This window comes from Sceloporus occidentalis, unplaced genomic scaffold (genome assembly GCF_023333645.1).
Source record: "Sceloporus occidentalis isolate IW3139 unplaced genomic scaffold, rSceOcc1.0.p SCAF_2, whole genome shotgun sequence".
Lineage (NCBI taxonomy): Eukaryota > Metazoa > Chordata > Lepidosauria > Squamata > Phrynosomatidae > Sceloporus > Sceloporus occidentalis.
In genome coordinates, this window is record NW_028316982.1 from 58,470,830 (window position 1) to 58,498,712 (window position 27,883).

General features: G+C 46.0%; 1 protein-coding gene across 3 annotated transcripts; it reads right to left on the bottom strand.

The window, feature by feature from the left end:
• Positions 1 to 94: 94 nt before the first annotated feature.
• On the bottom strand, positions 95 to 27,078 carry ENTPD7 (ectonucleoside triphosphate diphosphohydrolase 7). 3 transcript variants are annotated; one of them, XM_089509604.1, is made up of 14 exons: positions 26,974 to 27,078; positions 18,762 to 18,864; positions 14,218 to 14,397; positions 11,091 to 11,141; positions 8,423 to 8,628; positions 8,071 to 8,221; positions 7,303 to 7,406; positions 6,904 to 6,960; positions 6,073 to 6,221; positions 5,824 to 5,990; positions 3,828 to 4,152; positions 3,626 to 3,711; positions 2,896 to 3,057; positions 95 to 1,142 (listed from the first exon to the last, which is right to left on the bottom strand). In XM_089509604.1, the coding sequence occupies exons 2-14, from the start codon at positions 18,767 to 18,769 to the stop codon at positions 914 to 916; spliced, it is 1,875 nt and encodes a 624-aa protein (XP_089365730.1). In that variant the 5' UTR covers positions 18,770 to 18,864; positions 26,974 to 27,078; the 3' UTR covers positions 95 to 913. The 3 variants fall into 3 exon arrangements, with proteins under 3 accessions (XP_089365730.1, XP_089365731.1, XP_089365732.1); XM_089509605.1 differs by lacking the exon at positions 11,091 to 11,141; XM_089509606.1 differs by lacking the exon at positions 2,896 to 3,057.
• Between the last annotated feature and the right edge of the window lie 805 nt (positions 27,079 to 27,883).

Below are 27,883 nucleotides of genomic sequence, written 5' to 3' on the forward strand. Positions count from 1 at the left end.
ATGAGTAATCTTGCTCCAGTCCATAGGCGAGGAACAATGTACAATGTGAAACAAGCCTTAGGTGTAAGTCATCAAGAAGCTCTGGCTAGCCGGATCAACATAATTTATTGCTACAGTAAATTGAATTCAAGTATTAATTAAATTATGGAACACAGCCCTTACAAAATTCAGGGCTAGATGTCACCATTAAAACAAAGTGAACCAATCAGAACATTCTACATTGCAAGGTGGTCTTCAATAGACTAAGAACTGCTGAAAGCCCCTGTTCTGGGGTTATAGCAGAAGGGTGTGTGTGACATGGGATCTGAAAACAGCCCATGTTCTGTGCAAATGTCATTTCGGGTCCCACCACAAGTGGGACAAAAGGGAGACATAGAATAGCAAGGGATTTTTTTTTTCTTCCAAGGAATCCTGCATATATGCATTTGGTCCCTAAAGACATCAGTGAAAAGAGAGGCCTATTCCTATAGCACAACTTGAAGCACCAAATTCATGTGTCCCTTCCTTTTCTGGAAGATGCTATACCAGGTGCTTCTCTTTTCCTTCCTGAGTAAATCAAGTGTTCCTTGGTAACTACACTGCCTTTTGCCCTTTGGCAGGGATGGGGAAAGGTAGCTCTGATCCTCTCCCTTCCAGCACCTGTACTGTGATTATCCGCACAGCCTGGGGCTTTAGGCACAGAGAAAACCTGTGTTTCAAACCCAAAGTTCATTGCAGTTGTGATGCTGCATTTAGTGGGGCAGGGGGACAACAATGAGCAGGTTCTGTTATCATTCTGAGTGTGGGGTTAGGCTGGAGTGCTACAGAATTCTGGACAACAAAAGATGAGAGAATCACAGCTTTTGGCCTGCTTAAAAAAAAACAGTGCCACATAGTACAGCACTAGAGAGTCACTGAAGAGGTAGCTTTTTTGTCAGGAGCCTGGGTCCTGTGCTGGCGACGGAACCACTTCTGCTAGCCACAGCAGGTCAAGTGAAGCTGAGTGCAGCTGCTGTTGATGGATGCGGCGCAGACGGAGGAGGTAGAGTCCAATAGCAAGTATCACCACAAGGATGCACCCAAAGAAGAGATAGTGGTTGTAGACAAAAGAGAGACGAAGCCAAGTGCTGTGAGGCTGACGGATGCTCTCTTGACGGATATCCCTGAAAATAGAAGGAAAGATTGGCTCCAGAGCTAGCAGTTATTTATTTTATCTTGATGAAGCTTAAAGGTGCTTAGCAGAGGCTCACAGACAAACACTGATTTGGCAATCCCTTTTAATGACTTGGCCATTAAGCAGTGATAAAGCATCACATGCTTTTCTAGCTCTGCTTCTTAAGTTTTGGCTACTTAAGCCAGATGTTGAACAATATAAGAAAAGTAAGAACCCTGACTACCACCCATTATATCATGGCTAGGAAAAACTGTGGTCCTTTCTAGATCACACCTCTCAGCAGCCCCAGGAAGTTTGACCAATGGTCAGGTAATATGGAAGTTAATAGTCCAATGACTTCTGAACAACTCTGTTTGGTGCATTTGGGCTTTACTTAAAGCCTAAACAGGAGTTTCAGTGGCATAGAGAATTATGGGTGGGATAGTGAAGACATTAAGGCTTTAGTACAACTTTTCCACTTGTTATATATATAAATATATTCACACAACATTGTGAATCTTCCTTGATGCCCCATTTCAAATGCTTCTGTGCCATACACCACCTGCTTCCCACTAACTAGTTCTTGACACAAAGTTCTTAGTAAGACTGGCTTCTTAAGGAGGTACAGGTACATATCCAATAATAGAGGTACAACTTGAAGCCCCAGCACAGTTTCTCTATTGTGATTTAGTCAGAAGGTCAAATGGCAACCTGCACAAAAGCAAAATGCTTCAGCTGCAGCAAACAACAGACAAAAGTCCATGCTAAAAAGGTAGATTTTGGGTGAGGGTAGTATCAGGAAACATAGCTGCAGAGATGTAGGTACATCTCCCAATACTCTGCGATTTTAATCTTAGAATTATTAAAACGATATCTCCAATCAAAAAGCAACTTCCTGTTCATGTAGGATATTTTGTTTTTCGGGGGGGGGGGGGGGCTATGCAGATCTCACCTATGCAGATTGGGGCTGCGGCAACCGCACACCATGGCCCCAATCTGGCGTTTGCAGGGTGTGATAGCCATGGTGCTGCAGCTTTATGGTGCTCTTTCGGCACTGCAACTTGTGGATGCAGCACCAGATGAGTGCCGTGATACTACGCGTTGTGTGGTGCAGCATCATGGCAGACAGAGCAGAGCCGGGGTGTTCATCATATGGACACTATGCCCTGACTCCAACCCCCACCCCCAGGCTGGCTTTTCTTGCTGGTATGCACAGCCTCTGGATCTCTCATTTTGATGGGGCCTTAAAGCACACCAGAGATGCATCTGGCACTACTTTTTTTCATACTTAAAAGAACATTCTAAATTTTGCTTCATCTTTCTGGTCTAAAAGCCGCTTCAGATATTGTGATCTGAACTTTCAGCAGAAATTGACTGGGGTTCTCCATATTCTTCTAATGGTTAAGGATTAGGTGACTTGCCCACTCCTGTTACACAGTAGGGGTGAGGATCCTCAGGCCTTACAGGTATTAGAATTCCTCAGCCCCTGCCATCCTGGCTAGTGATGACAGAAAATGGGAGGAGCAGCTCATCAACATATTGGAAGACAATTACTTCCCTGCAGAGGGTATGTCTGTCTGCCTCCCTCATAGATACTCTCACACTTACACTCACACTACTTCATCGTCCCAGGCCAGAGTCCTGTGAGTCTAATTCTTTACAGAAGTCATCACTGAGAAAGCCTGGTTCTGGAACAGTATCCAACATTCCTCAACCACTAGCCTATACCAAAGAAAGTTACAATAGATAGCAACTTGCATTACCTGAGTGGCAGGAAACGGGTTTTATAAAGAATTGCTCCCAACGTCCACTGCACTTCACGGTCATATACCAACTGAGCAGTACGTAGGCCAGAGTAATCCTTGGGGAAATGGAATCCTTCATGCAGGACTTGGTGCATCCATGCAGATTTGAAGCATTGGTACCTGCAAGGGTTCCATCACAAAGATGCTAGCCTGGAACTCATCTGGCTCATTAGATTCCCTTTAATTCCACAGTGTGGACAAAGTCTCTTCACCATTCCAGATATCTGTACTGCAAGGAACCCATGGCCCTTCCCCAAATGCTGTTGTACTTCAAATTCCCTTCAGCCTCAACCAGCATGGTCAGGAATGCTGAGAGCTGTAGTCCAGCAATGTCTAAAGCAGGGGTGAGCAAGATGAAAATACCCAAGGCCATTTTGTGGCTTCTGCAGTTCCTACCTCAAGTTTGTATGGCCTGGAAAATTGGCCAGTCACATCCACAGAAGCTTTACCTGGGTTTTAAAAATGGTTTTTCTGAACCCAAAATAGGCCCAAGGAGCCCACCACCACCAATTGGCAATTACACATCTTAGAAGCTTTTGAAGGTGCAAGCTAGCCAAAGAGTATGGGTGCGCCTCCAAACTCTAGAGGGCACGGTGTCCCCAACCCCTGAAATTGCCCATTCCTAGTTTAGTGGACTGCAGTTTCCAGACCCCATGTTGTACCAGAAAGGGAAAGAATGGCTTCTTACTTGACACGATGCAGGTCTGCATGGGGTGAATACAGTTTGTCTCGGAACCTCTGTGTCAGTACAGACCAACTGAGACCACAATAATCCTGGAATAAAATGAATGAGATGGGGACAGGGTGAGAGGGAGGAAGGAAAATCAGCACAGAATCAGATGTCCCAAGAAACATATTCATGCAAAGATGACGACACAGGGCCCACTTACCCGAGCAGCACGTCTGAATGTGCGGCTTTGATATGGCCCTCCCAGGCGTAACACATCATCGGTGCAGTAGTAAAATTCAGAGAACCCGTAGAACTCGCTGTTTGTAAAATCAATTGGTGCCTGATAGGTGTTGCTCAAAGAGGCTTGGCTGCTGTTGTCTCTGGTCAGCAGGGGGCGTAGTTGCTCTGAACATGCTTCCCAGTCTCCTTGCCCCCTAACATGCAAGCTCTGGCCATTCTGGTCCATAACATCCTCCAGTCCCACAGGCAAGCAAGGGTCTAAGACAGGCACATTGGGGTTTACTCCTATCTGATCACCTTGCAACCTGCAATAAGAGTCCAGAATATAAAATCTGGAAAAGACAAGAGCTCCAATGCTTAGATTATTTTGGGACTAAAACATCCAGAAACCCCCAATCAGTAGCCATTGGCTGGGGAATTCTGGAATCTGTAGTCACAAAATGGAATAGCTGTTCCTTATTTCTGGCAAAGAACAAGCAGCCAGAAGCAAGTGCACACAACACACTTAATAGGAAATGCACATTCCACTTCCAAGTGCATGTACATGCAGGTGTCCCATTTACCGGCATCACTCTATGCTTGCAATAGGATCATTATGTCAAGGCCTGCTTTGTCCTTGAGCACAAAGGAGGGTATGAAGCTGAAAGTAGAGCACCTGAGGGTCTAGCAGGGAATGAAACATCAAACATCCTGTGGGGAAATATAAACTGAGAACCTGCTGTACCCTGGAGGAGGCAGCGACATCCATCTGTGGTGTACCTAGTAATAAATGCCACGTTGGTAGGACAGAGCCCGAATGCAAGGAAACTTGTGGCCTACCAAACTTTGCTAGATTCCAGCTTCCATCAGTCCCAGTCAAGGGAGATGTAGACCAACAGCCATGTAGGATTCAGAACCTGCCTTATATTTTGTTCTCTTAGAAGAAATGATTAGATGGGATTCTTCAGGGGCTTAACATGCTTTCAGGGAAGGCTAGATAGATTCCCATTAATAATACAAGAACTTTTTTCAAAAATGCAAAGTAGGAATCATATAGCCAACCAGGTATTGTTTTACTGTGACTCCAAGAGACATAAGTAATGGTGGGAAATGATGGGAGCTGCAGTTCAACATCTGAAGAGCCATGTGATCCCCACCCCTTTTAATTAACCATGTTACCAGGCAATAAAGCCTCCCCCCCCAAAAAAAAAAAGACACACACACACACACAAAATAGTTTGTAATCTCCCCTGCCATGCTGGGCAATTAAGAACCCTGCATAATTCTCCAGGAAAACACAATACGGTTTCTTACATGTGGGATATGATAAATGGAGAAGTCCAGTTACAGAAGGATGGTCAGAAGAACTTGGTAAAATTACCTTTTAGACTAAAACCACCCCAAATCATCCAGCCAGCATGGCCACAACCATTGTGCTTTGGAGACTCCGGGAGTTGTAGACAAAAGAATTAAATTCCCAAGTTCACTAGCAATACTAAGACCAAACAGCTTCATTTATATACCACTTCATACTGAACTAACAGTGTCTAAGTGGTTTACAACTGTAAGCTAATTGCCCCCAAAGATCTGGGTACTCATTTTAGTGACACTGGAAGAATGCAAGCCGGAGTCAAGCTTGAGCCCTTTCGCTGGTATTGAACTCGCAATCTTATGGTTTTGAGTGAGTGGCTGCAGTACAGGCATTTAACCACTGTACCACCAAGGCTGTTTGCAAAACCAATGTATTCCATGCTCTGTTCAGTTTAGGTTAAGTAACTGCTGTGAGCATTTCACCACCAACAGCTGTTTATATGCAGAATTACTACCCTGCCTCACTTTCTCTGCTCCCACCTTGGTCTTTATACAGGAAGGGAAATGAGTACAAGTCATGTCAGCCCCAGGAGCGCTGAGAAGCAGCCAGAGAGACTGTTTCTATCACGATCAAGAGCTGCTTCTGGATATGACTTTTTGCAATCTGGAAGCACAGAGCAGGAGACCTGTTATAGGCAATGGTCCGATTCCGCACCAACTCTTCATAGCGTTGCCGGGCAAAGTTGCCCCCAAAGCCCAGGAAGGTGTTGACATAAACCCTGTATCCATGCTTCGTGTGCTGTGTATCACAACCTAGGTTGAAGTCAGCCAGCAGGCTCTTGGCAGCTTCCTCCTGAAAGAGGGGAAGAAAGACAGTTAAGGAACAATATCCAACCAGGACTACAATCCCCCTCAGCCCTATTTGATGTACACACCTGCTGTGGGGAAGAGAAGAGTGTGGAACTGGAAACTTCGTAGGCTATCTGTAGGGAGGCACCTCCCATGTCAAGGATCCCCACAGTCCTTTTTCGCACCAGAGGCTCTTCCTGACCAGCCAGGGTCACTGAAACCAATGCGTCTTCCTCTGCAGGGCCCACCACCACACAACAAAAATAATAATAAAAGAAAGAAAGAATGCTTTTAAGGTTTAGTAAGAGGAAGATGGACCTTGGGACTGTAAAGTGGTATTATGGAAATTGACTGAAGGCTTTCCCATCCATGTCTTCTGTGATAATTGGGAGTGGGAAATGACCCACACCATAGGTAAATATAGCAACCAGGTCCCCAATTCTACTGGGAACTGAATCCTAACTGCACGAAACATTTCTTCCACCAACAAGGAAAATTGGCCAGAGAGAAAAACTGTTCTCCTATTAGGCCAGGAATAGGGATCCAAATTTGTAAGAAAGGATTCCCACTGCAGCCTTCTGTAGGCCAGGTAACATCAAGGGGTGCAGCCAAACCCCTGATGGAGCTTTTATGATTCCATCCATGGATGTGGCTATGCTCTTCAGCTTCATGTGGAAGAGAGGAATGAGGAGTGAAGTGCTCTCCACCATAAGCACTGGCTGAAAGCACAGGATGGAATCACTTCCTTTATTTTGGTGATCTGACATAGTAGTGACTCTTTTCCCAGCTACCTGGCTCAGAACAGAGCTCTCATGAGTTGGTTGGGGAATCTCTGCTGGCTGAATTCAGACCATGAGTTAGAGATTCCCCTTTCCTGCATTAGATCCTTTCCCTGCCAGGTTTTTTGCCAGTCTCACCTTCTTCGTGGTCAAATCTCCCCAAAACAAAGTTGATACCTATCCAAGCATAGACACCTGGAGGAAAAGACAGACAAAAGCAGCATGAGTCACCAGAATGCACAAGTTAAATTTGATGCAAGATCAACATCTTGAGAAGATCAGAGGAAACAAACACTGCCAGTAACAATGTAATCAGCTGCGGGTAGAACCTGCACACCATCTATAGCTCTCCTCATCCTGACTGCTCAGCTGTCATGTCACAGCAGGTTTCAACCAGGTTTCCAGGAACAAACTTCTAATCCCCCTGATTGTGGCCTTGATGATGCAACTGTATCTCACCATATGCCCTAATTCTGTCCACTATATTTAGCCAAACCCCCACAAGGAAGCAGCCAAGCTCAGTGTTCTGAATCTCACCTTCTTGCTTTCCTGAGATCACTTCCGCATGTGATTCCGAAAAGAGGAAATCAAATTCCAAGGGCACATCCCTCACCAGGTCTTCAAGAATGGCTGACTGTTGCCTGAAGGGATCCATAAGCAAATAAGTGTTTCCACCTTTTGTTTATTGAAATAATATGCCTCTCATCCCGCAGCTTCTGTCAAATGCAGAAGCTTCTTGTCAACTGTACAGCAGATTCTACCTTGTTTGAAAGAGCTGCCGCTGCAGGGGCCCAGTTATACTTCTCCTTTGGCCTCTTATCAACCAGAAATTTGGAAACGGTCAAGATTCCCAAGCAGAGTCTGATATTTAGTTCCATGGGCAAAGGGGTTGGGTGGGAAGAGAGCTGCTGTTACTCAGGAACAGAATGGATGGGAGAGGGAAGAAACAGATCTGATCCCAGGAGCACAGCAACTGATTTAAAATGACCAGCCAAGCCTTACAGTCCTACAGTTTCTGTGATGTAGAGAGTCATCCCAGCACTCCCACTCCCTGAGGGACCCTGGCTTTCCTAGAATTTAGGAAAGGTTTTTGTTAGGCTTTTTGACTACAACTCACAGAATCCTCTATCCAGCATGGGTATTCTGGGAGTTGTAGTAAAAAGCTTTAGGTTTTTCAAACTATGAACTTTCTCTTGTCCATCCCAAGGTGCAAGCTCACCTCCAGCCTTCTAGGGGCCCAGCACTTCCTGTTTCCTGGCTGCAAGCCTACTCTAGTCAGGTCTAAGCAAAATGTAAATCACTCACCAATCAAGCAGCAACCTCATCCCTGCAGTACACAAGATGTATAGAGGGGTCTCTTTGTGCTTGGCCTTGGGCACGTAGGCAGCAGCAAAGCTGAGCAGAGGCTTCATGTAGTCACTAGCTTTTTCTGGAGTTTTGGCCAATGTAGAGATCCCTGCACAATGACAGAGGCAACAGTTGTTGGGCCCAGTTGTTGGACTTCAACGCCTATCATCCTTCACTGTGCTTGGCTAGGACTGATGGGAGCTGGAATCCAACAACATTGGGAGGGCCATACCTTCCCAATCTCTGGCTAAGGAAAGATGAGCAACAATGGGAGCTCCTGGACACAAAAAGTAAACAGGAATATCCAAACCTGGCTTGATCTTCTTTACAACTGGTTCACTGCTGTGGTCTCGCATTTGCCGAATATCCAGCAAGTCATGGGGATTTCCGTTGTGTGGTGGCCAGAAATACACAAACACTCGGGACCCACTGCTGCCACAGTCAACAACAACTCCATAACTCAGAGATGGGTTTTCAGTGTCTGTTGCCTCCAAGGCTCGATACCGTGCTAGATACCTGCAGACAGAAAGGAGAAGATTGTGTCTGCCAAGGAAAGTGGTGGAGACCAAAACCAAACTCAATGACAGAACTACAGAAGAGGCAGAACCAGCCCTCCATGACAGAAAACTTTTCTATGGTTCTGGCTTGAAAAAAAAATTAGGAGACTCAGAAGGATTTTTCTGCTCACAGAAATAGGTTGTGAGCATCAGTCTGAATGAATGAAGTTGGCAAAACCTAGCTGAGTTTGAAAACAATATACTTCCATGATCCCCCAGCAAACATGGCGACTGAACCCCAAGTGCCTATTAAATCTGACCAGAGGGCTGGCAAAACATCATCTCTGCACACCACAGGAGGATTATTTTATATGGCAATCTCAAGAAAGTGACTGGTGCATATAAAGGATCTGCTACATGGAATCTGATGACAGGGGGCATCCAGAATATTTGGGAGATAGATGCCTGCATTACTTCGCAGAGGGGAATAGACCCAGTTGAGACTTTCAGACCCAGTTCCCCTCATGGCTGGCAGCCCAAAGGCAACAGTGATAAAGTAAACACAGGAGTGCTCACATAGAAGTATGGAATGCTGGGTCCTGTATATGTTTTAGACAATAATTCCCGTAATCCCTGGTCATGTTGATGAGAGCTAAAGACCAAGACATCTAAAGGGCCAAAAACTCTCCAGCTCTGCTTTACAAGAAATATTTCTTTATGTTATTTGTTCACTAATACATTCATGTCCAAGGTTTAGAACTTGGAAATGTTTCTTTTCCGGACTACAAATCTCAAAGTCCCAAGCAAAAAGGATCTGAGAGAATAAACCAAGTCATTAATAAAAGCAGAACACTAGTTTTACATAATAAGCACCAGTTCCATACAATAATCTCCAACTATTTCTTGTTGGACGATAGCAGTATCTATGGGGATAAAGCACACGTATTGCTCATCCGTGAATATTCCAGACAATACTGACACAGCAGCATATGCGATTAGTTCCTCTGCAGGCTTTTGTTCCTCCTTTTCGAAGCAGGATGAGAGCTCTTGCACTCAAAAGACATTGCCCTCAGATTTCTGGAAACCACAAAACTCAAATGGTGAAATCTAAATCTCTCACGTTTGCCACTGAGTCAGCACAATCAGAGAAGCAGCCCAGGAAACTACATCCTCTCCTACCATTACCCCAATCCTGTTGCCCTCCAGATTTTTTGGACTGCAACTCATCCCAACTGCAATAATGCAGTTGCACTTTGCCAGAGAAGGGTTTGGAGAGCCAAGCCTATGCTGGACAGAAGCTCATGACACAAAGCCTTTGCCATCCTTTCTTTTGCTTCAATTAACCAAAATTGGTGAAACGAGAAAAAAAAGGAAGGGAATCTGTGATAATCAAAGCCCAATACAAGTCAGGTTTTTCAGAGAAGAAAAAGTATTTAGGGGGCAGCTCCTCTAGAGTTCTCAGAACACCCACCTCTGCATGACAGCCACTGTGTTCCATAGAGTATTGGGTCTAGAACCAGGGAAATAGATTCAAAACCCCAGTGAGCCATGACTGATCACAGCTAGTCTCTTTCTCTTTTCCAGCTTGATCTCCCTCACAGGGATGGTTTGATACTGAAGTAGGGACAGGCATTCATATTTGCCACTTTGGACTCATCAAAAGAAAGGCAGGAAATAAATGTCCCAGGCAGGACTAACCAGACTGTAAATTCATGAGGCAGCAATGAACATCAGATTCTAATCTGCACAACATTCTGAGTGTAGTAATTTTCTCTGACTGATAGTCTGTCTCTAGAAGAAACTTGCTTCTTGTCCACACGCCATTAAATTAAAAGAAGCCATGGATTCAGTGTGCTAAATTATAATATGAAAATAGTACCAGTTACCTTATTTATTTTTTTACACATATTAGTCTGTTATTAATTAAAGCTGATGTCCATAAAGGCAAGTTGAGAGAATCTGTGTGCATGTGTGTGCCTTCAAGTCACCTGTTGACTTATGACAAGCCTGTGAATTTCATAGGGTATAGGGTTTTTTTAGGCAAGGAATACTCGAAGGTGGGTTTGCCAGTTTTTATATACTTGCAGGAAAAGTGAATTGAAAAATAATTATCAACCTGTCTTTTAAAATGGAAATAATTTGTCTGAGTTGGTTAGCAAATGCAAATGACTCTTAATGGTCCATTTTCAGCTTGTAACAACTGTATTCTTTACTCTTATAAGAAACTGCAACTGGGGAGCGTCTTTAGCATATTAAATAAAAGTCTGATTTTCAGAGGCAATCCTTTTGTGGGAGGGGAGAAGATAATATAACCTATTGAAAATTATCAGTTTTTATCCCTTTAGGTTTCAAATTACTGTCTGTCATGTTACCAACCAAAATATAAGAAATATTAGTAACTTAGTAATCATAGTAATTTGTTTACCATGGTAACACCAATGAAGATCTAGAAATGTTAAAAAGTTTTTTTTTTTTGTTTACCTTTTGTTTCCTTTACGAGTCCCTTGCTGTCTCTGATGCCTTCCTATCTCTCTGGTGTTGTGAATAAAGATAAACTTCCTTTATTCAAGTACTCTAGACAGATGTTACAGTGCAAATTAAAACCACCTGCATGTCTACAATGCATTACACTTGCAGGGAGGGAGTATTAGGAAACCAGAGTTGGGGAAGGATCCCAGTCCAGAGGTGTAACAACACGCATATTTCAAGAGCCACCCAGCCCAACCTCCACCCAACCTGCACCCACAGATGGAATCTACATGGGAGCAGACAGTATGCTGTCAGTAGTGGCTGGTATCGCACAGAAAATTACAGCATTCTCTCTTCCCTCACTCTTCTATTTCGAGCAAGTGGGATTTCAGATATCATAGCCTGACACATACTGCCATCTTCTCTCATTTAAAATCTCCCATTTGCTCACTACTATCATTGAATTACTTGGACATAAATACCTTATGTAGCACAGTGAACAAACCATGTAATTCAGGTCATTTCCTTTTATGCAGTTACTCACACAGAGATTCTCCCCACACATCTTCCTTCAGAAAGATATCTTCCTTTTCCTGATCTACTCATTAGCTAGTTAGGATTTAGGCTCCCTGTGTATATGTAGATTCAAGCCATCAATAATATTTTCATTAGTTGCAAGCCACATGTTTAGTTTGTTTTTGAGCCAGATTCAGTTCTCAGGAGAGCATCATTAGACTGAGGTATGGTTTTTTAATTACTCTGCAGATGAAATCTAATATCTAGCAAGTTTAGCTTTGGTGTTTTTGATATTTAAATATTTTGTTTGATAACCAAAGGCTGAAGCATTAGTAAACTTGAATTGCCCTACATTTTGGAGCTGTTGTTCAGGACCCTGGACAGCTCCTTTAAGTTCAGAATTAAACTGGGTACAAATTGACTACCCCACTGACATGGAAGCCACCAGCTATCACTTCATGGCATACAATTCTTGGTAGGAGCTACTGAATGCCTGAGGCCTAGGCCCAAGAAGTAAGAGGGTTTTTTTTTAAGAACAGCTAAGATCTTGAGCAAAGATGGTGGGCAAACTAAACCTCAGGAAAGTGTGTGTGTGTGTGTGTGTGTGACATCAGTGCACCTTCTTAAGAGCTGGCCTTGTATAGAAGAGAATCTGAAGAGCACTCTTGCCTTGTACTGAAATCAGCTAAATAAAGGGGGAAATTCCTCTAAACGGGCAGAATCTCCCACACTTAGATCTTGGATATTTAGATGCTAGTGCTCATTTCATCTCAATAATCCACCAACTGAAAAGTGAGCCAGCACATTGCTTCCAACAGAGCAGAACTTTAACCATGCTACCTAAAAGCACCAAACATTGGGTTAAGAGTTTGACACCACCTCCCTCCTCCTTACTAAAAAGAATGCAGACTTTGTTGGTAGAAGAATGCCATGTGAAGTCAGCCCATGTGGCTGCTTCCCACCACAGTTATCACGGCTCCCTCTCCTCCAACTAATAGTGATCTGCCACTTTTTCTGAAATGCTTCATTAATCATATTCATTTTTACTAGTATTTTTACATTACACAATTCAGAACTCTCTGCCTGATTTTTTAATAAAGCCTGGGAAGAATGGCTGGAGATCAAAGGATTTGCCCTGCCTGTGCCATCCTCCTTCCCCATAAAATAGGAAACCAGATTCTACTTTAACCATACATGCACATATTAATTTTACATAGCTGGAGGAGCAGGACCACATTCTGTCCCACTCCATTCATGCTCTTGTTTTAACCCTGCCTCCAACCTCTCTCACCATGTTGAGTATGGAGTTCTGAATAGGAAATTCTACTCCTGAGTTGGTGCTTGCACATCTATATTCCACATGATCTAGACACTTCACGTGGCTGGTGCCCATACCACATAAAGTTTAATTCAGACCTCTATGCAGGTGTCCTATTCAGGGCAAAGTTAAAACAGGATAACGACACCAAGAGGCATGGCCAAGAAATGCTGCTCCAGCAACATGCAGGTTATCTACATGTATCCTACAGGTGCCTAGGGCTAAAGCAGAATCTACAGCATAAACGATGGGGACTGTATGCTCAGAATACATTTGGTTCTGGTTAAAGGCTATGCAGTACTTCCTAACACTAAGGATAGAGTGCAGCACTTCCCTTTAAGGGTAGGTTTCTCTCTAGTCTGAATTTATGTTTCTTGCCTTTTAAAATTTATTTTTCTTCTTATTGCTTTTCTCCATTTTAGAGTTGTCAGAGACAGAAATAAGTTATACCATGTATTATCTATCAAAGCTATGTACAGAGATATTTCTATGGTGAGACATCTATTTTTAGGTAATACTATTTACAGCCCCTCCTGAAAGGAATAATGGTTGAATTGCCCCTCAGAGCAATGTTGGGGTAGATTCTTAGCTAAGTACTTAAAGACTGCATATTCTGCAGGTTACATAGAGCCATTTTCCCTATAATATGTGCATTAGTTGCTTCAGATGCTAGCCATTTTGAATGCTTTGTTAAAACTCAGCTAATGTGTACATGTACATAATGGAAGCCAGTTGGTTCCCAGTGCTTCTGAATCAAGCAGACCTTGTTCCCTTGGGTTTCTGTCTGCTCTCACATCTAACTTAGGATACAGGCCTAAACACACTTAAAAGGAAGTAAACTCCACTCAACTCAGTGGAAATTCTAAGTAAATGTGTAAAGTTGGGAAACTGTGGTCAGATGGTGGTGGACTGGAATTTCCATTATCCCTTACAACTGGCTATGCTGACTCAACCTGATGGATATTGCAGTTCAACCTCTAGAGCAGCAGTTTCCAAACTTTGGTCCTCCAGATGTGTTGGACTTCATCTCCCAGAATTCCTGACTGTTGGTCAAGCTGGCTGGGACTTTTGGGAGCTGAAGTCCAAAACACCTGGAGGACCAAAGTTTGGGAATCACTGTTCTAAAGGGCTACAAATTTCCTAGCCCTGATATAAAGGTGTGTGCTGCACAATATGTTCCTACAAATATAGATGTCCACTCTGAACTGTTCACAGTCTGCACAACCAGATCACAAGGCATACTTGTTCTAGGACATCTCATGGCAGCACCGTGCCCTCCTCACCCACCTTGCCCTCCTCACCCACCTTTCAAACTGTCTGTCCCGAGAGTCAGTTTTCCAGTGCCACAGATTTGAAATTGCTACAAGTAGCAGAAGGCAGGTTCCAATTAACAGAGCTAGCAGGGCCAGTCGTTGGCGAAGACAAAGGCTCACTGAAGGTACTGTGAAGTGCCAAGATGCTGGACACAGACAGGAAAAACTGATCCTGGAAAAAAGAAAGGAAGAACAGATGAACATTCCAAGTCTGACAAGAACTTCATCAGTGTGCTACAGTTAGTGTCCAATACAGTGGCCATAGGAATGTTGAGTACTTAAAGTCTCAACCTCTACAAAGAAATGAACACAGCCAAAACTTTTAAGACAGGAGGACTGTTCTAAGGAAGCTGGAAATCATTACATACATTCAGGATATAATAAAGAGCAGCTGGCTTCTTAGCTCTTTAAAAAAAGAATACCAATAACTTAAGGAAATGGTCTTGTCTCATTAACCACCTTACTTCTAAACAGGCTAGACCAGCTCATAATGTAAAAGGCTTGCAGTTATGCAAGCGTTTATTCAGAAGCACATCCTACTATGTTCTCTGGGGCATTTTTACAAATCAGTAAGGCATAGGATTATAAGAATAACCCAATATGTAATTTCATGACAGCACAAGAAGAGTGTTGGGGACATTCCCCTCTCCCCACATTTCCTTGTCCTGTGGGTGAGCATTCTGTTGTGAAGGGGAATGAATTTTTCCCCCATGCATTTCATGTGTAACTAACAAAGAGAAGAAGGAATTATCAGAAAGCTTCTGCAGCCTAATAGCCACGTTGCAAACTCACAGGGAAATATTCTAGGCTCCCATTATCCTGTGTTTGAGTAGCATTGCTCTTGATCTTTGAACTTGTGCTGTGCCAAGGCGGTTTCTAAGAATTAATAGCTGCAGAGGGTAAGGGTGCAGAGGGTAATGATGAAATGTTAATGGCAGATGTAGAGAGACTGTGTCTTCCAGCCTCTCAGTTGTCATGATATATTTCCCTCCCATCATGTGGCAGCACCAAAACTTAGGAAGGTTACTTTTTTGGGCTACAACTCCCAGAATCCCCCAGCTAGAATGGGCACAGATAACTTTTTGAAGCTCTGGGCACTGGACAAAAAGGGAAAAAAGGAAAAAAGAGGCGGACGATTCTGCGAATTCTTTGGAGGCAAGGTGACTAGACATCCTCCTTTTCCTGGGCATGGCCTACATTTCAAACCTCTGTCCAGGAGGAATTCTAAAATGTCCTCCATTTTTAGCATTACTAAGACAACCACTGAGTAGCATCATGTTTGCTCTTCCCCACTGAGAAATTTGACTACTTGGCACCCTATCTTTGTTGCAAATGAGGGAATAGGATGGGTCCTTCTAAAGTTCTTTTTTCTTGGAGCAACAGCAGACAAGACTTGCACCCAGAGCTCAGGGTGCATTTGACTCTCAAAGGGGAAAGAGGACACTAAACATGTAAGGCAATGGGTTCCTTGAGGACACAATGTAAATGCTGAAAGGATCTTTTCCTTAATTTCAGCACAATGGGCAAATGAAGGAATTTAAATGTAGATTCAGCCCAGGGTTTGTTGCTATTAAAGTGCAATTTTAAGCCTTTATCTAGCTCTCAGTTCTGTAAGTATTATGCAAGCCACCAAGACATTCTAACAAAGATAAGATTAAAATAAATAGCCATGTTAGTCTGAAAAATCAGTATGCAAAGAGATCTTGTTGCACCTTTGAGACTAAGGCCTGTTACAGACTGCCAAAATAAAGCTGCTTTGGGTCTCTTTGGAGGTATGCTGTTTAAATGATGCATGCATCCTAAGAATCCGGAAGCTGCACCAAAAGCTGCACTCCCGTGCTTAGGAATGGAGTGTGGCTTTGGTGCGACCTCCGGACTCTTAGAACCCATGCATCATTTAAATAGCATACCTCCAAAGAGATCCAAAGCAGCTTTATTTTGGCAGTCTGTAACAGGCCTGACTGTGCAAAAGAAGTTTGTTAGCGGTCTCTTCCAACTCTTATGATTGTATGATGCTAAGTCTAGGAAAGCTCATGCTACCAGCTTCTTCTTTTCAGTTACTGTATAACTATATATATTGTATAAGTCTAGAAATTTATGTAAGTTAAACAATTGACCCCAAAAAACCCTGGGTCAATTGATCCAAGAGTTGATGTAAGAATGCTATACTTTAACTCTTATTTAAAAAAGAACCATCCCCTGGTGAAAGGCAAGAGTGTAATCTCTCCTGGAAGCACTGACCCAGTGGCTTCACTAGGAGGATGCAGGGGGTGCGGACTACACCAGGTGACACCCTAAGGGGGGGTGACACCACTGCTCCCCAAACACCTGCCTTTTTGCAGAGAGGGGCTGTGGCATTTGCCCATGTCCCTTTCAAATGATGAAGAGATAGTGTGAGTGGCATGAGGCTTAGTGGGAGGAGAAAGGAGAGGCCCCAGGTTTTTTTGTTTTTAAATAATTTTTTTAAAAAGATTTATTTAAAAATACCACATTTTAACAAATTTTTACTTCAACCACATGAAGTTATATATCTGTAAATACATCTAGACTATGTGTATGATATTGTAATTTAAAAGTATAATTTTAATTTTGCTAGCTTTTTATGTCACAACTATTACTATTACATTCAGTGATATACGGGAATAACGATTTTTGAGTAACTTGAGTACAATTTTTTTTTTACCAAGGATTCTGTATGGTGTGGTATGGGAGGAGATGGTCAAGGGGAGGCTGACACCATGAGTTACCGCACCAGATGACGGCAAACCTAGTGATGCCACTACACTGACCCCGCTCTATTCTCTCATCCATCCAGCCTTTAAGTGAGCACAAACAGTTATGCTGCTGGAATTTTGGCACTGTTTTCCTTTGCTTTATCCTTTACATACTTTGTTACATGCTCCTAAGTTTTACTCTCGACTTATCCAAGGGTCATATCAAAATCCGTAATTTTGTAATTATCCTTGACTTATACATGAGGTCGACTTATGGATGACTTATATACGGTAGTCTCAAAGGTCCTACAAGATCCCTTCACATACTAACCAAGATGTTCATCAGAAAAATACAGAGGAGTACATAATACAGTCAGCCCTCCATACTTTATATTTTATGGATTTTTTTATCCATTGATTCAAGCATCTACAGCTTGATAATATTAAAAATATATCTAAATTCCAGTAAGTCAGCCTTAATTTTGTTACTTTATGTAAGGGACACCATTTTACTCTGCCATTGTATTAATGGACCTGAGCATCCATGGATTTTGGTAGCTATATATAAACTGTATGAAATGAATTTATGTCTTTAGTTTTTATGTTGTAATATCCTGCATTTTTCTGGAATCTCCCTCCGTTCTGTGGTGCCTCGTCCACCTTGGAGTTGGAAGATATCCTAAGGGCCATCCAGTTCAACCCCATTCTCCCATGCAGGAACTCACAATCAAACTATACCCAACAGATAGCCTCTGTTTAAAGACCTCCAAAGAAGGAGACTCCACCACTCTCCAAGCAAGTGTGTTCCACTGTCAAACAGCTCTTAGTGTCAGGAGGTTGCTCCAAATGTTAAGGTGGAATCTCTTTTCCTATAGCTTGCATCCATTGTTCCTGTTCTACTCTCTGTAGCAGCAGAAAACAAGCTTGCCCCTTCCCCAATACGACACCCCTTCAAATACTTAAACAGGGCTATCATATCACTTCTTAACCATCTCTTCTCCAGGCCAAACATACCCAGCTCCAGTATGTAGAGAGATCTTGTAGCACCTTTGAGACTAACAAAGAAAGAATTCAAAGATATAGCCCTGTTAGTCTGTAGAATCAGTCTGTAGAGCGATCTTGTAGCACTTTTGAGACTAAAGAAAGAAGTTTGCAGCGCGAGTTTTGGTAGACTTAAATGCACCAAAGGCAGTAGACTGAAGTCGACTAAAGCTCATGCTGCCAACTTTCTTTCTTTCAGTTAGTCTCAAAGGTGCTACAAGATCTCTCTACAGACTGATTATACAGACTAACACGGTTCTATCTTTGAATTCTTACCTAGTTTGTTGAGGGCAATTAGCTTACACATTGTAAACTGCTTAGGGAGTGCTTAAGTGCACTGATAAGCAGTATAAAAATGCACTTGCTATTGCTATATTTGAATATCCAGCTCTCCTCATAGGGCATGATTTCACCTTAGGTTCTCCATAGGTCTGAAGCGACTTGATGGCACACAACAACAGCAAGCAGAGCCTTCCTTACCGCCAAACCTTGCCTCTGTTTGAAAACCTCCACAGAACGATACTCCACCACAATCCAAGGCAGCATATTAGATTGTCAAATAGCTTACTACTGTCAGGAAGTTCTTCCTAATGTTGAGGTGGAATCTCTTTTCCTGTAGTTTGCATCCATTGCTCTGTGTCCTGTTCTCTGGAGCATCAGAAAACAACCTTCCTCAGTAAGACACCCCTTCAAATACAGGGCTATTATATAGACCCTGAGAAGGCTGAAATGTAGGACATGTTTGGAGGAGGACGAAGGCAGAGGCGGTTCCCTCTCTCACCTGGCCATGTGCTCTCTGCGCTCTGCTCAGCTTCCCCTGTGGTCTTTGGGAAGCAGTTGCATCTCTCACTCGCCACTGGTTGACCCGAGGAGGACACTTGACCCTGTAACAAAATGTGGGGGAAGAAAATAAGATGTTACTACTGAAGCACTACTGAGTCTCCCCCTTCCCTGAAACTGGACCAAACTGTTCTGGTTGTTGTGTACCTTAAAGTTGTTTCCAGTTTATTTATTTCTTCTTCGTGGTCTCTGCGAATCATACAAATGGGTTTTACTGCGCCTGCGCAGTGCTGTTCGGATACTTCTAGAATCACTGGGCAAAGTACACTTTGCAACATATAGAAACTTTTTGGCGGTAACCCCGCCCCCCTCCTATAAAGCCCCGGTTCCCGCTCTTTTCCCCAGTTCCATTTTTCCGCCGCGCTTGGCTGCTGTTTGGAACTTCGCTCTTGCTAGTTTCCATTGAATCACTGCTTTTCTGGTTTTTGACTCGGACTGTTTTGGACTTCGCTTCTTCTACTTTCCCCCGTGTACCTTGACCTCTCGGACTGTTGACCTCGAGTTTGGATTTCGCCGTTGCTGTCGACCAGTGAAGATGTCTCCACCTTTCAAGAAATGTGATGTCTGCGGGGGAAAGGTTCCCGTCCAAGACCCACACTCCTCCTGTCTTCTTTGCCTGGGAAGGGACCATGACGCAAAGGCTTGCCTGCTATGTAAGTCTTTGTCCTCCCAGGCCAGAAAGAATCGGGAGTCCCGTCTCACCTCCGCAATTGCTCAGGGGAAGATCCGGGAGGGGGACCCCCGTCCGGCCTCAGCTCCTTCTGCGCCCACCGCGGCCCCTCCGACTTCTGCCCATGCTAGTCCGGCCAGCGCTCCTCCGGCTTTGGCCTCAGTGGCCTGTGATCTAGGCCAGAACATTCTGGTCCCTGCTGTGGGTTACGGCTCGTTGAAGCCTAGTGCCGCCGCCAAGCCTGCCCACAAGCCTAAGAAGTGGGATGCGGGTACCCCTTCCACTAGAGAAGAGGCGACGACTTCTAAGCGGGCAGCCACATAAGTCCCGCGAGGCTTCTATTTCATCAGACTCGAACCCTAAGAAGCTCAAGGGCAGTGAGAAGCCCCCTAAGGAGGGCAAGACGCCTAGAGACCATGCCACTATCTCCAAGGCGGATGGTTTCGGGTCGTCCAGCTCGAAGGCGGCTGCTGACAGCAAGGGTGGCTTGGACCTGAAGATCACTGAGATGCCAATTCCATTCTTCCCGCCTGACATGCCACGGGACTCAGCTTCGTCTAAGAAAAGGGCCTTGTCCACCGCCGGTTCCACTGTCGGCTCCACCCCAGACGTTTCAACTTCCAAAAGGGCTAAGACCAAGGATCACACCAAGGTCCGCTCCGGAGCTGGGACCAGAAAGGATGATAGTCAGGGTCGACGACGTTCCCGATCCCGTTCTCCACTGCCCAGAGATCACCAGCCTGCATCCCCCGATCGCAGACAGGCTTCAAAACGTCATCTTTCGCAGGAAGAGCCTAGACAGGAGGACCTCGCCGCTCCCGTTGGTGCGACTGCCAGAGTTGGTCAACCCTCCGCCACCGAGCCTTCGGCTTCCACGGCCGTTTCCTATGTTGACCTGGAAGAGGACGAAGCCCGCCCTCACAGGAGGAGATCACCAGTTCCCTCCCAGGCTCGGGTGAGGTCGCCTACCCCCTCGCCAGTGCGGGAGCCCCATGCGGAGGACTTCTTTTACGATTCCAAGTCCGACAGATTCTACATGGCAGTACCTAGGGATGTGGCCATGTTGAAGTTTCCTCCTGGGCATGACCAGTACCGCGACGATGTGACATCATGTGGCGCAGACCGCTCTCGCTCTCCAACTCACCGCGGGACGGTGCAACCTAAGAAGAGGACCGTGGTAGAGACCATTCTCTCGGACTCGGAGCCGGATCCTCCTGCCGAATCCGACGCCCCTTCGGATGATGAGAATCGGGCAGACGACCTCTCACTGGGCCTCCATCAACCGGAGCCGACTGACGACGTGCATTCGTTCGCCGAACACGTCATTAAGATGTCCCGCGCCTTGGACATTGAGCTGGCCTACCCGGAAGAAGCGGCTAAAGACCCAATAGAGAGGCGAGTCCAGGGTCGGATGCAGACACCGCCGTCGATACCATTCTTGCCTTCGCTGGAGTCCCTGGTCAAACGCTCATGGGACACTCCCGCTTCTTTGCTGGGACCGCCGCGCAAGATAGAGTCGCTGTATAGGGTCTCTTCCCCAAACGCTCCCTGGTTGGCTTCTCACCCCCACCAAAATTCCGCAATTGTTGAGGGAGCCCAACATACCTCGACGCAACGTCAATCTTCCTTCCCCTTGGATAAGGAGGCCAAGAAGATTGACACCCTCTCAAGGAAGGCATATGCGGCATCAGCGCTGGCAGTCAAGGCCATAAATTACGTGGCCTGCATGGGGGCCTATGTCCAGACCCTCATGGAAGGGATATCTCCCATCATCCCTGATGTTCCGGATGACACCCAGTGCACCTTGGCCGAGATCAGGGACGAAACCCGCTCGATCGGGAGCTGGCTAATTACCGCGTCCAGAAATGTGGCGGAGTGCACCGGTAGAGCCATGGCTGCTTCCATCGCGCTGCGGCGACACGCCTGGCTTCGCGGATCAGACCTCAATCAGGGCGTCCGTACCACAATCGAGGAGATGCCCATCGATGACTCCGGGCTCTTCCATACCGACACTGACGACAAACTTAATAGAAAGTTTAGAATGAAAGCAGCCGCCAGGAAACATGGCATGTCCGCCCCTGGCACCTCCCAGTTCCGAAAACGATTCCGTCCCTGGCAGCAACAACAAGGTCAGTCCTAGAGACCATTCTATTATGACCGTCAGTTCGGCCAACAGGGCTCCCAGCGGCAGAGGTACCCATCTCAATCCTCTTCCTCTTCTGGCGGCCGGCCTTACCCCCCCAAATACCGCAAGGCACGGAGGCAGGATGCCGACCAGGCTAAAAAGAGAGCATGAAGCCCCCCTGCGCACTTCGTTTCGCCTAGCCCTTATTTTTTGGACATTCTTCGGCCCTTTGCCACCGTATGGGCCTCCATCACTTCCGACTCTTGGGTCCTAACCATCGTCCAGAGGGGCTACACCCTCGAGTTCGAAGAGCTCCCCCCCACCGGAGCTTTTATTTCCACCGCCCCCTCGGGCACCCTTCTCGACGAAGTGCGCTCTCTTCTCCAGAAAGGGGCTATATCGCCCCTACCACCCGAACTGTTGTCCAGAGCCTTTTTTTCCAGGTACTTTACTGTACCAAAGTCAGATGGTGGAATCAGACCCATATTAGACTTAAGGGGACTTAACTCCTTTTTACGTTACCAACGTTTTCGCATGGTAACCCTGGCTTCTATTTTGCCTTTACTTCACCAGGACCTCTGGTTTGCGACCATAGACCTAAAGGACGCTTACTTCCATGTAGGGATTCGAGAGTCCCACTGGAGGTTCCTCGCCTTCGCCATAGGCTCCGTCGCCTATCACTGCAACGTCCTCCCGTTCGGCTTGGCCACGGCTCCGAGGGTCTTCACGAAGTGTATGGCCCCGGTGGTGGCCTACCTCCATTGGAAAGGCTTCAGGGTCTTCCTGTACCTGGACGACTGGCTATTTGCAGCCCCCTCACAAGAGGAGCTTCAGGACGCCATCAACTTCGCGCTCCATCTTCTGTCGGACTTGGGACTGTTGGTCAACCTAGAAAAGTCTCATCTGGTCCCGGCCAAGCAGGTCCGGTTCATCGGCTCCATCCTCGATTCCGAACAATGTGTCGCTTACCTGCCTCGGGACCGTTTCCTGGCGCTGTCGGTAGCGGTAAGGGCCGTCCGGTCCTACAGGAGAGTAAGGGCCAGAGACGTCCAGGTGGCCCTGGGACACATGGCGTCCACCACATTCGTGACTCCGTGGGTGAGACTACGGCTGAGGCCTCTCCAGTCGTGGTTCCTGTCGGTCTTCAATCCTATGATGGACCCTCCAGACAAATGGCTAACCATACCGAGACCCGTCGCCACTTCCCTATTGTGGTGGCTAGATTCCCGCAACGTCTGCGTCGGCATGCCCTTTGTCCAGCCTCATCCTCAAGTGACCCTAACGACGGATGCGTCGATGGAAGGCTGGGGCGCCCATCTCCTGGACTTGTGTGTGAGAGAGAGGTGGTCTTGGCAAGAGACTTCACTCCACATCAACGCATTGGAGATGTTGGCGGTCGAGAAAGCATTGAAGGCCTTCGAATCCAGCATCACGGACAAGGTGGTCCTCCTCAGGACAGACAACACAACCGTGATGTATTATGTCAACAAACAAGGAGGCACCAAGTCGAAAACGCTCCTGGACATCACCCTGAGGATCTGGGACTGGTGCATCCCAAGGGGCATCCTTCTTCAGGCGATCCACCTGCCAGGGGACGAGAACACCCTGGCGGACCAGCTGAGCAGGACCACATCGACCTGCCACGAGTGGAGGCTCCATCCAGAGATGGTCCACGACCTATTTTGCCGGTGGGGAGCTCCTCAGATCGACCTGTTTGCAACTGCCTCCAACAGCCATTGTCCCCAGTTCTGCTTCCGAAGGCGGCACGAGAGATCCCTCGGAGACGCATTTGCCTTCGATTGGTCCGGGGAGACGCTCTACGCTTTTCCCCCCTTTCCTCTGCTTACCAGAGTGGTCTCGAGGATGTCGAGGGACCACGCCGACACGATTCTCATCACGCCGTGGTGGCCGAGACAACCGTGGTTCCCGTCGTTGCTCCACCTTTCCAACAGCGAGTTTCTCCGGTTGGAGTCGAGACCAGACCTTCTCACTCTCCAAGGCGGGAGAGTCCGGCATCTGGACATCGGCATGCTACCGATGGTGGCGTGGAGGCTTCGCCGCTGAGGCTACTTCCACCGTCGGTACAGAGGGTGATCCGTGCCGCTCAAAAGCCAGCGACCCAGAGGTCCTACACCTCTAAGTGGAAGAGATTTCTGCATTTCCTCGAAGAGAAGGACCTGCCACCGCACCGCGTCACGGTACCGGTGGTACTTGAGTTCTTGATGTCGTTGTTGGACGCGGGGCTGTGCCTTACGTCCATCAAATGTTATCTGTCTGCCATTTGTTCCCACTTTCAATATGATGGTTTGCCTTCCTTTTTCAGGGACCCTCTTGTTAAGAACTTTTTAAGGGGCTGCAATAACCTTCACCCCCAGGTCTCCGTTCCTGCCCCGGCTTGGAGCTTGGACGTTGTATTGTCCGCCCTCCAATCCAAGCCCTTTGAACCCTTGGCCACAACGGACTTGAGACTATTAACTTGGAAGACTGCATTCCTTGTGGCCATTACTTCCGCCCGCTGGGCGGGAGAACTTTGTGCCTTACGGAGGGATGAACCCTTCCTTCGATTCCACAAGGACAAGGTTGTACTCGGAACTGATATCACCTTCCTTCCTAAGGTGGTTTCCTTCTTTCACATGTGTCAGGACATTGTGTTGCCGACCTTGGCTTTGAACCCATCCACTGCTGAGGAACGTAGCTTGCACATGCTGGACGTTCGGAGAGCCTTGGCTTTCTACTTAGATAGGACAATGGGTTCAAGTCGTTCCGAAAGACTTTTTCAATGCTATTCGGAACCTAGAAAGGGTCTACCGGTGTCGCCCCAAAGACTCTCGAAATGGATTGCTAACACTATCCATCTCTGTTATGAACTGTCTGGCAAACCTACATCGGCCAGGGTGCGTTCGCATGCGACCAGGGCGGTTGCAGCATCCTCTGCCTTTCTAGCTGGAATCTCCTTATCTGATATTTGTAAGGCTGCTGTCTGGTCCCAGCCATTGACTTTTATAAAGCATTATAGACTGGACACCAGGGCCATTCAGGACGCAGCTTTTGGGAGGGCTGTTTTGGTCTCTGGTTTGCATTGAATGTTTGGCTAATATGAGTTGTGCCATGTGTTATACAGAGGGTACTGTGTTTACATTGATCTATGATGGCTCATTCCAGTGGGATTGTTCCTGCATGGCCTTTACATTCCCTCCTCAGGTCTACAAGGTTGTTATGTGATTGACTTTCACTTTCATTTGCACAATTCCAATGGGATTGGTCTTGCATGACCTTACATTCCCTTCTCAGGTTCTGCAATACCATTGCTGTGTTGAGGTTTGTGCACAAACAAAGACTGACTCTTATTTTGGGTTCAAGGTTTTTATTGTTGCAATAAATGCACCTTGGTTTACCATAAGCTTGGTTTCAGGACACTCCCTCCGCCGTTTACCTAAGCTTGTTAGTCTAAACCCATTTGTATGATTCGCAGAGACCACAAAGAAGAAGGACAGGTTACTCACCTGTAACGGTATTTCTTCGAGTGGTCATCTGCGAATTCATACAAATCCCGCCCATCCTCTCCTCGGTGTCCTGCTCACTTTGGCTCTGTCTTGCATCGCCGACTTGCCGGAAAAAATTTGGAACTGGGGAAAAGAGCGGGAACCGGGGCTTTATAGGAGGGGGGCGGGGTTACCGCCAAAAAGTTTCTATATGTTGCAAAGTGTACTTTGCCCAGTGATTCTAGAAGTATCCGAACAGCACTGCGCAGGCGCAGTAAAACCCATTTGTATGAATTCGCAGATGACCACTCGAAGAAATACCGTTACAGGTGAGTAACCTGTCCTTCTTATGGATGCTGCCTTTTCCCCAGAAGGGACCCAAAGCAGCTCACAGATTTTTTAAAAAATCTCAATACAGTTCAAAACATGGTACAAAACATGGCACCCAGATTAATCGCAGGTACTTCTCGGAACGATCACATAACAATGGTTCTGAAGTCCCTCCACTGGCTGCCAATTAGTTTCTGGGCAAAGTACAAGGTGTTGGTGATTACCAGGAACTACCTGCCAGATGAGATCCACCATATTACCACCTTGGAAGCCTTTAAAAAGGCTATTAAGACGGATCTCTTCCGGCAGGCCTTCCCAGACTAGGTTGGATCCATCAGATCCATTAGAATTGCCCCCCCCATGACACCCCTATTGCCACCGACACCAATATTGTTTAATACCATCACCCCCCCCCCCGTCTCCTCCCCTCCGCTAGAGGAAGATTCATTTCTTCCGCTTATCTGCCCAAAATTTTAATGTATTCCTATTGGATAGTTTTAAATTTTTTGATGTTTATTCTCTTTTTATGGGTTGGTCACTGTTTTTAAATTGTAATTTTTAATTGTCTGATGTTTTATTTATGGTGTCGGAATCTGCTTTGATTCCTTTGTAAAAAAGCGGAATACAAATAAATATTATTGTATCATTATTATTATTATTATTATTAAAGCCCTACCTGGCTTGTGTTCCGAGTACTTAAGGGAACGCCTTCTTCCATACTTTCCGTCCTGCACTCTCTTTACTTCAGTCCAAAAGACCTAGACTAGCTTCAGTTCCCCAAAGCTGCTCCGAAGGTCCGGAACGAGGAGATCCAGCCCATTCCCACTCTTACAGCCTTTAAGAAGGCACTTAATAGGGATCTCTTCTGGCAGGCCTTCCCACTTTCCTCTCTCCCTGAATACAGATATGAATAAGGCTCAATCGTGACCAATGTCTCTCTATCTGCCCAGTTTCCCCCAGTTTTTATCCTATTGCATTTTAGTGTTTTTAAATGGTAGTTTTATAACTGGGATTTGGGGGGGCGAGGGTGGGAAGGGATTAATTCTGAATTTTATTGTATTTTTAATGTATTTTTACTGTTAAATCATCTATTGTTATTATTATTGTTATTGTATTAAAAAGTCGTGTACAAACAATATAAAATCTCATAAACAAGAGATGCAACCGTACTCTTTTTAAGGGATCTTGGACTTCATCTCCCAGAATCCCAGACTGTTAATAATAACAATAATACAACTCTTATTTATATCCCTCTTTTCTGTGACAAGGCAAGCAAAGCGGCTTTCAGCACGTTAAAATCCCCATTTACAAATGTGTGTCCCCAATTCCCCCCTTAAAAAAAGGTTAAACAAGTTACAATTAAGACGTCTATTAAAATCGCAATAAAAATACAGCGAGGACAGAGCGGTGGGCTGATACATGGTGCTCCGCTCTGGGCCCCACGACAAACTCCAACTCCCAGAATTCCATAGCCTTGAGACAAACAACTTAAAGTGGTGCCAAACCGGGTTATTTCTCTAGTGTGGATACGCAACCTTAGTCTTACCTTGGAGTTGCTTAAAGTGGGTCAGGCTGCGGATGACGGCTCTCCTGCGCTGACCAGCAGCTGCTGCTTGGCGGACTCTTCCGAATCCACGTCCCCCAGGAGACCGGAGTCCGCTTGCGCAGCAGCCAATGGGGGGACCCCTGGTAAGGCTGACGTAGCGGAACCCATCGCGCCAATTAAGGCAATTCCGCCGCCTCGGCCCCGCCCACTTCTCCGGACAGCCAATCCGAGAGACGCTCTACTTCTCTCCGATGAGGAAATCCGAGACTTCCCTCCACGAAGCCTCATTCAGGAATTCTAAAGATATACGTCACAAGGTCTGAGCCAATCAAGGGGGATATGTTGATTGAGGGGCGTGTCCTCCCCGCCCTTAGGTTATATCCGTTGCGTTGCGTTGCGTTGCGCCGCCAGTACTGCTGCCTGAGCCACGTGGCGTGACGGCCAGGGGTTCGATTCCCGGCTCGGTCGTAGAAAACCCACTTGGAGCAAACCAGAGTGACATTTAAGGGAAGGCAATGGCGAACCTCTGAACAAATCGTGCCGTTGGACTATGACCCTTCACGGATCGGCCATGGAAGCCCACTGGGTGACCCTCTTAGCCTCAGAGGGTAGCAATGGCAACCCTCCTCTTGCCATGAAAACCCCATTACAGGGTCTCCATAAACCGGAAATGACGCGAAGGCACACAACAGCAACAAATATAGCCCATGCTGGCTGCTGAGGATGATGGGAGTTGGGGAATTCTGGGAACTGTAGTTCATTGTGCCCCAGAGCGCTCTGACAACGAAGAAGACTAAGGTCGAAAACACATTGCAGAAATCATCCAGTTCGAGACCGCTTTAATTAATTAATAATTTAATAGTGAATTCTGGGAACTGTAGTTTTGTGAGACATTTATCCTCTGTCAGAG